The sequence below is a fragment of the Azolla caroliniana genome, unplaced genomic scaffold (assembly GCF_043228905.1).
Source record: "Azolla caroliniana isolate FFs.n. ecotype wild unplaced genomic scaffold, voAzoCaro1.0.p SCAF_1, whole genome shotgun sequence".
In the NCBI taxonomy this organism is placed as follows: domain Eukaryota; kingdom Viridiplantae; phylum Streptophyta; class Polypodiopsida; order Salviniales; family Salviniaceae; genus Azolla; species Azolla caroliniana.
The window spans coordinates 2,160,686-2,169,453 of record NW_028230436.1 but is presented as its reverse complement, the minus strand read 5'-3'; the positions used below and the strand labels follow the sequence as shown (position 1 = coordinate 2,169,453).

The following is an 8,768-nucleotide window of genomic DNA, read 5'->3' as shown; positions in this document are numbered from 1 at the left end:
AGGCTGGCCAGTGTGGGTTGGCAGTATGCCATTTGCTCATCAATGTGAACGGATTGTAAAATTATGCCTATGCTTGATGTTGCTCTTTGTCAATGATTTCTACTTCGTATTCATTTTAATTTTGTAACTGTATTCAATTTCAGGGATGGAAAGGTAAAGCTAGTAGGAACTGATGGCATTGAAGGACTCTTAGTCTCTGACTCAAGATCAAGATGTAAATTCTTGGAGGTACTTGGCACAAGCTATTGGTCTTGCTTGCCAGCTAGATTTTTAGCTGCAATATGGTGCATGGTTCAATTGTTTCTAAGTTTTGTGTCTCTTATTTTTAACAGTTTGCAAATAATCAAGGATTTATAATCAATATCACAGCAGAAAATGATCTAGAGGTATCATTCTTGATGCATGGAAAAAATAGTATGAAATGAGCATGTAACTTAATTTATTTGGTAACATTCCACTGAGATCAACATTTTGAGAATTAATGCAAATAGTAGAGTTTCCAGATGTTCAGAAATGAAAAGTATTTTATTATTCTTTTGTGTCCTAATCTCTGTGTCTGCAGGTATGGGACTTGGAGAAGGGTATACTTGCCCTTACCCATAGGTGGCACACAGGCATAACTGCTTTTGCTATTGTTCAAGGCACTCCTTTCATGTGAGATTGGAGTTGCATTCCTAACCTTCATCATGATCAAATGAAATCATGATCATAAAATGTTTTGCTCATGTGAAAATTACATTTGCAATTGTGTAGGTACCTTGGAGAGGATACAGGTGATGTAGCTGTTCTTGAATACAATAAAGAGGAGTCCAAACTTCGTCAAATGCCTTACAGTATTTCATCTCAAGCTGCTAGTGGTAACAAACATTTATTTTTCTATGGTGATCAAACCAGTCTAGTCTCTCTATATAGCATAGGAGAGTTCTTCAGATGTTTAGAATAGAAACTATGGATTCTTTGTGTGTAAAGTTTAATTCCAGTGCCGTCGTTTTTCTTTGTGTTTAGTTATGATAGTTGATTGATGTCATTTCCGTGGCAATGTGTTAGCAAGACGATTTCAATGTATTGGTGCTTGCGGGAAAAGAAGGAATTAGTATAATGGAGAATCATGCTCATAATGATTTTCTAGTGTATGAACAAAGGAGGTGACTAGTATCACACTCTTGGAGAGTGTGAACTTTTAACCTATCCTTAATCCCAGGCATGGAATCGTGGAAGAAAAGATAGTCCTGAAAAGACTGAAGTTTGACATGGAATGCTTTATTCCAAGGTATAGAAGGTTGATGAAACTGAAAGTGTTTATTGTATTTTCATAGATCAAACCTACTGGATGAGGAAAATGCCAATAATGCAACACTTCATCGTTTGAAGTTTTATAAAGCTGATGCTATAGCATGGTCTTTTTATATTTACAACAGTAATGGAACTTGGTATATATGTAGAGATATCTTATTCGTCAAACTGTACTTTTTAAAGGGAATCATAGGAAAACAGGGAAAAAAAAAATTGTGGAAGTAAAGTAAATCCAATAAATAGTAGAGCAGGACAATTTGTACAAAAAGTTTATACGAAAACAAGAGGATTACATTAAACAAATGGAGAAAATTTATAAGTGACAACATTTGAGAGGAACTCTGTACAAGTCAATCAATTTTGTGATGTAGGATGGGTAATAACTCAGCCTTGATGCATAAGTTTGTTTAATTATCATCCAAGAATAGGGTTATTCCATTGTTCATATTTTTATGGGATGCGTATTGAGAATTTGCAGGATTGACGGCACAATCTTCCCCACCTTCAGTGATTGGCATTCTACCTTTCCCAGAGATTAATCACAGCCGGTACATGTTAACAATAGGGTTGAACTTTTTTTATTTGAAAGGTGGCTAATAATACATGTTCCATTTCCATATAGGCAAGGTGTATAATTTTGTAAGGTTATTGAGAAAAATTCTATGGATTATGTAAGACGTACATTCTTACAACTGCAGGGTATTGCTAGCATATAGCAATGGTTTGCTTACCATATGGGGACTATATGATGCGGCAATAGTTAGGATTTGGGGTACAGCAGCACCAAAAAATGAGCTTGAAGTGGCTTCCGATATTGCAAGTGATGAGGAAGGAGAGGATAAGGATATTTGTTGCCTTTCTTGGGCTGATGCTTATGGTGATTTATTGGCAGTGGGCTATACAGATGGTGACATATGGATTTGGAATTTGAAGAAGATGTCTAAAAAATCTGGTTTATCATCAGAGAAAAGTTCTCCCTCAATGAAACTACAACTATCTCAAGATAAATCCAGGGCACCAGTTCTTGCATTGTGCTGGTGTGCTAATGAAAAGGAGAGCACACAAGATGCTGATGGCTACCTTTTCATCTATGGTGGTGGGGAATTTGGATGCTCAGAAACATTAACGGTTAGATTTCTTGCTAATTTGGTCATCTTATTTATATATAGTTAGCTTTTATGGTTGATCACAGTGCCTAGTCAATCACCGTTTTGTTATATTATTGCTCTATTGGAAGTTTGGATTGTTGATGTTTATGGTAAGAATAAGATTAAAGGAATAGCTCCTTAGCTGCCGTTGCCACCAAACTCTTCTTTCTCTTCTTCTCTTCCATAATTTACGGAAGTGGCTCGTAAAGAGTTCCTTGTGGCAATGTCTCTTCTGGTGACCATAATCACCACCTGAAGAGCATTTTTTGTAGCATACATGGGCTCGTCATCCATTGGGAGGTTTGAGTGCTTGTGGTGGTCAAATCTTAATCACAAATTGAGAGATTAGTAGATCTGTTAGCTAGACCAATTGAAGAGGTAAGCTAATACAAACTCTATATCAATTCATGAAGTATATGTCATGAAAGAATTAATGACATATACTTAATGAATTGCTATCTCTATATACTGGAAAATAACATACTTCTAAGGAAATCCTATATTTGTGCAATAGTGTGACTGACATTAAACATAATGAGCATCATGGTGGTGGATGGCTTTCTATGGTTAAATATTTATGATAGTGCGTTGTTTCATTTATCTTTTGCTATAATAAATATGATATCTCTTATAAGTTATGCTGACAGATTTACCCATTGAAGACAGCAAGAGAACAATTAGACTACCAAGAAGTTCATTATCTGGAACTCCCTTTAGAGGGACTTTTTGATGACATGATAGTATTGCCTAGGGCAGGTGGAACTCCAGTTGATCCAGTTCCTGCTTTTCTGGTTTTAACAAATCAAGGTCAACTGCATGCTTATGACACTGTTAATATCAAAGAATACTTCTCACACATTGAACATGGATCTGCCTCTATCGTAGAAGGTGTTCTTGTAAATCCATTTATAATAGAACCAATTATATCAGTTGCAAACATAGCTCGGCTTGCTGGAGATGGAAAAACTTCAGAGATACTGTCTCAGGTCTGCCCAATAAAAAGAAATCATTGTTTCTCTGAATTTTGTATATATCATGTTATTCAGATTGAAATTTTATATTATGCAGCTTCCCCGCTGCAAAGGTAATCTACCATCTGTTTTATCAGGTGGTACAAAATGGCCCATAAGTGGGGGATCATTCAACAAATCTTTGTGTGGGGAGCCGAAGGTCAGGACAGTCATTATAACTGGGCATGTGGATGGCTCTCTAAATGTTTGGGATGCAACCAATTCTGCCATTTCTCGGATCTGCAGTTTGTCTCCAAGCGTAAATGTATTCTTTCTATAATACTGCAGTGTTTTTTACTTTACAAATGAAGTTTTTTAATTGTTTACATAAAAATGTAGCTTAATTACTGAGCGGCAGTCTGGAGATTAGCATTTACTACTAATTAGCTCAGGAAAAAAAGAATTTAGCTCTTTCCCAAGTTCCCTTACTTGCGTTTTGGTTGCATTAATAGAAAGATAATTAGCTGCAAACATTCAACTCTAAGTCTTGCTTTCCGTTCCACAAGATTATGATTAATTCATGTTAAATTCTGTGACCTATTCTCTCAATTCCTCCAGATTCATGATGTTCACAGCAATATCCTTAGTATCTGACTTGATGTTCTAATATTTAAAGCAATATCCTCAGTGTCTGACTTGATTTCCTAATATTTTATGCGCAAATTATCATTTCATTGTACAGATAACACTGTTTTTATTCACAGTTAAAGATGGGCCTTTCAGAAACAGCAACATCATCTATTTCACATTTGGAATTTTGCCCAAATAATGGTATTCTGGTTGCTGCTCAAGCTCGTGGCGTGGTAAGGTTTCATGCATTATGCATGCCATATTGGTGGTATTTTATGGATTTATCAGACAGTTATAATTCTAGCTGATATTTCTCTTATGTAGTAGGTTCTAATACATGAAGTAAGTTCAAAAGCAGGCGATGTCAGATGTGTTCGCTTCACAGATGTAGAAACTCAAGGTAATGGTCTTTTGTCAACTCTATGCCATGCATCATGTGCAAACATTACAAATTACAGCTGGTGAAATAATAAAGAGAATGCATGGATTTTCTTTGGAAGACTGTAATTCATATTTCAACTGTTCGACTTGGGCCATAAAGGCATTGTTCAAAATATATGTTCTTACAAACTTCCACGTTGCTGTTCATAACAAATAAAATAGCACATTTCTCTATTTGTGTCCAGAGACCCACTTAATTTTGTAAGAATTTTGAACATTGGTATACCTTGCCATTTTTTCAGAACAAGTTCTCTCTATGGATGCTGGTTTTCAATGTGTAGTCATTCTTGATCTTAATGGAGGAATGGTTTCTTCCATCACAATTTCTGATCACCTTGGGCATGTTGCTGTGGGATATTCCAATGGTATGGTGAGTAAACTAAGAACTACTTTGATTTGTTCGCTGATTTACCTAGTATCAAAGAGTCTTCCTGTTAATTAATTGGTGATATAACGTGGTAGGTGCTATTATTCGATGTACAGTCACGCACAATAATATCCAAACACAAAGCTATTTCTGATGCAAAGAAACCAGTAACCTCCCTATTTTTTGGTCCACATCTGAGGACATCAGCTTTAGGAGAATGTTCAGACAAGTCCCCGAGGAGTGACTCTTTATCAAAGCCTTCATCACATGGAGTATTGTATGCTGTAGAAGATGATTCATCCCTCAGTGCTTTGGTTTATTACAAAGAAGCAATAACGATTTGTGGTCCCTGGAAAGTTGATAGCACCTCGAAAGTGTTGCATCATTGCTGTTTAGGTCAGCTTATGCAAAAATTTACTTTCATTGTTCTTATTGATGCATTTGTTAATTCTATTGAGTTACATACTTTTCTTTCTCTATAAGGAAACTCTGTTTGAGTAAACGTTTTCATTAGTGATAATAATTCTTTATGTAGCCCAAGGTTTCTGAACAGCCTGCATTTATCTGTTCTAACTGGGCACCCAAATATCCAAACAGATCTCCAGAAAACTGATGCCTCAAGTCTAGATAATACCGAAGATTCGGGGGAAATTACAGAAGAAACTGTTTCATGCTATCTTGTAACGTGCACTGAAAATTCTGTTCTTTTGTATGGCAGCATTATTTCAAAAGAGGTACGTAACCCTTTCATACATTCACGTAAGCAAGATATTCATAGATGATTCATACATTCACTAAAGCAAGAGTCTTCATCTTTGTCAAATACCTTTCACAGGGTGTAACAGTGACGAATTTGGGAGCAGAAAGCTTTTCAACAGAGTGCCGCCATGCTACAGCATTTGTAAGTGAAAATGCAAAAACCCATGGGTTGATTCTGCTTTACATAACGGGGACTTTGGAGATTCGGTGAGATTTGTTGCAATATGCGTTTTATTTATTGATATGCAAGTTTGTTTAAAGTTGCATATTTAATGATTGGATTTTGTTGGTTCAGATCTCTTCCAAATTTTGCTATTGTGAAGCAGCTCTCATTGGCGGGAATTTATAACCTGGACCCCAAACTGAGTGATTTCCCAATGTTTGTACGTGGTAATGAAGGGTTGATTGCTTTTGTAAGTTTAGCTTTAACCTTATACAGCTGTTATTGAAATTAACCTTGAAATTCCCTTAACCTAAAGTTAATTGAAGATTCTGTTGCTAGTTACATAAGACAATTGAACTTTGTCTTTATGAATCTCTTGGATGATAAACTCAATTAAAGAAGGCTTTTAAATTAATATTCAGCAATGAATCAGCATATGAAAACTAAGGACCAAAACTGGGAAATAAATAAGGTTACTAGTGCCTACTGGAGGGGTAGGGGGAAAAATAAGTCTAGGGCTAAAGAAGCAAGGAAACTAGTTAACATGACTGTTGATCTGGCTTTTGAAAATTTTCTTTCTGAAATGCAGTCAAAGTGATTTTTCTTGTAGACTAGATTGTTGTGCTCTGTATATGTCTTGAATTTTTTTCTTTAGATCTGAACTCGGAAATGGCTTGGTGGTATCTATTTGACTCTTTTCATTGGCAATAAACAACTCTTTATTCATTTCATAATGCTTCAGCTGTATAAATTTACATTTCTTTCTTAATATAAATTTACATGAATTTTGTTGATTGCAGGAGTGATTGGCCAAAGCATGGTCACTAAGAGATAAATGTTTCTTGTTATTTTTACTGTTGCAGGTAGATGTAAAGCGAGAACTCGTACTAATTTCAGTTCTTAAAAGTGATGATGATATGGGGTATATTTCCAGTTTAACATTTACACATCAGATTAAACAGTTTGGAAACGTTTTTCGCCTTGTCTGTTTATATAGTGTATGAATTTCAAATTTATTTCACATCTCAGCCCCGAAGGCCATATGGTATTATTCTTTGATAAGGACCTATCGGCTGCTGCTGATGCTGCTCTTAAAGCATCTGCTCATCCATCACAACAGAAGGTAGTTATTCTCCTTTCACATGGGGTTTCTTAGTCAGAAGATAGTTATTTATTATTTAATAAATGAATAATAAATGTCTGAGAACAAAGTACTACCATAAGTTTTGTAAGGAGATATTCTCAGTTATTGTGGTGAAGCAATTTTTGTCTTGTAGAGTCAGCGTCAGGGTTTTATTGGAGGTGTTCTTAAGGATTTGAAAGGCGGTGTCCTTAAGGAATTGAAAGGTGGTGGTGTTCTTAAGGATTTGAAAGGTGGTGTTCTGAAGGAGATCAAGGGAGGTTTGCTGAAGAGTGCGAAATTTGGGAAGGACCAATCCGGTGGTGTAAATGCACCTCTAAGCCTATCTGAAATATTTTCTTCAATATCAACACCTGAACAATGCTCAAGTCCTGATATCTCGAAAATTCATAATGGCAAAAGTATAGACATTATGGATGTGCAACTAAACATTGGTAAGCGTTTGCAACTTTGATAAGCCAGGAGAGTGAAGTTGGAGTAAATTCATAGTCATCTGCTTTGTTTAGATGATATCAATATTGATGACGAAGATTCTAGCTTCAGGGAATCAGCACAAATCAGTGAACCAATAGGTACAAAATTGAAAGTTATGGCGGATATTGCCTTAATGTTCTGAATATTATCTTCATGGCATTTTCTTTGTGGATGATGACAAGATGAAAAGATACTATGATTTTTATACAGGTAAGGAGAGGCATTCTGATGCTTCAGATGATAGAACAAAGCTTTTTGGAGAAGTTTACAATAAACCCGTAAGACGTAGCACAGATGAAATTAAAGCGAAGTATGGACATAAAACAGTAGGGGTAAGGTTTTTTTCTCTATTTTTGGCAACAGAGGGGGAGGATTTAATATATAATGTTTGCTTATCATTGAGATTCCCACCATTAATATAATATAATGTTTTTACAGCAAAATAAGTAAATGTATCTATGTGTTGAGGTAGTTTATTGTTTGTTTTCCCTCTGGCAGGATGTGGGTGGTGCAGCAAGTGCGGCTGGACTAGCAAGAGATAAGCTATTAGAGAGGCAAGAAAAGCTTGAGGTAGGCTATAAGTATACATGTATATAGTTTGGAAGGGATTATAATTTAATTAGACATAGGTAATTCATTATATTTTTTCTTTTATGGTACTTGGCCTTATCCTACTGGTAAGTTTAAAGGTTATCCACCTGAGTGAGTTCATGGGCTCAAAGTGCATTTTCACTCCTAAAGTACATGCCATATTGGCTTATCAAACCAATGATCTCATGGTCTTGACTCTTCAGGAAGTTTACACAAACATCTCACTAAATCTAATGGAACAAATTACTTTACATTGTTAGGCTCTAAACAAACGAACGGAGGACATGCAGCGGGGTGCTGAAGATTTTGCGTCGATGGCATCAGAGCTGGCTAAGGCTATGGAAAGAAGAAAATGGTGGCAACTATGATATGTTATATCTATTATGATGATGACTGAATTTGTACTGTATTCTTTTTTAGCTCTTAACTTCCAACAATCCTTCACACTACTTCAAATCATAAGCATGAACTGTGATTTCATGCAATGCAATCTTTGCAATTTGGCTGATTCAGCACTTAATTGTTCTCCAATTATTCAGGTCTTTTATGTATAGATACGAACCAAAAGAAGCCTTGATCAGATTAAAGCGAACAATGTATAATTATCAATTAGAATTCCTCTACAAATCTCGGTTATATGCCTTCAGTGTTTTTATGGTTGCAGGAGTGGGTCATACTACGCATGATTGGAAGTTTATGTTGGCTTTGTACTCTTTTTCATTCCAATCGAAGGTGTCTAGATGCAGAATGCTTGTGCTCAGTGAATTAGGAATGTGGTTGAAGGATATTATAGTCTCATGGATGATGATGA

General features: G+C 35.9%; 1 protein-coding gene across 1 annotated transcript in view; it reads left to right on the top strand.

The window, feature by feature from the left end:
- Nucleotides 1-8,584, top strand: part of LOC147868241 (uncharacterized) — an 8,732-nt gene extending 148 nt beyond the window's left edge. The window contains exons 2-24 of the mRNA XM_087339526.1: nt 3-78; nt 144-228; nt 333-386; nt 563-654; nt 754-857; nt 1,772-1,841; nt 1,992-2,421; nt 3,089-3,427; nt 3,510-3,716; nt 4,156-4,254; nt 4,349-4,421; nt 4,705-4,832; nt 4,925-5,225; nt 5,427-5,563; nt 5,665-5,795; nt 5,884-6,001; nt 6,615-6,673; nt 6,781-6,874; nt 7,029-7,326; nt 7,399-7,479; nt 7,577-7,698; nt 7,865-7,936; nt 8,218-8,584. Of these exons, the coding sequence (XP_087195652.1) occupies nt 3-78; nt 144-228; nt 333-386; nt 563-654; nt 754-857; nt 1,772-1,841; nt 1,992-2,421; nt 3,089-3,427; nt 3,510-3,716; nt 4,156-4,254; nt 4,349-4,421; nt 4,705-4,832; nt 4,925-5,225; nt 5,427-5,563; nt 5,665-5,795; nt 5,884-6,001; nt 6,615-6,673; nt 6,781-6,874; nt 7,029-7,326; nt 7,399-7,479; nt 7,577-7,698; nt 7,865-7,936; nt 8,218-8,325 (3,278 nt within the window). The 3' untranslated portion in view covers nt 8,326-8,584. The remainder of the gene's footprint in view (nt 1-2; nt 79-143; nt 229-332; nt 387-562; nt 655-753; nt 858-1,771; nt 1,842-1,991; nt 2,422-3,088; nt 3,428-3,509; nt 3,717-4,155; nt 4,255-4,348; nt 4,422-4,704; nt 4,833-4,924; nt 5,226-5,426; nt 5,564-5,664; nt 5,796-5,883; nt 6,002-6,614; nt 6,674-6,780; nt 6,875-7,028; nt 7,327-7,398; nt 7,480-7,576; nt 7,699-7,864; nt 7,937-8,217) is intronic.
- Nucleotides 8,585-8,768: the final 184 nt, after the last annotated feature.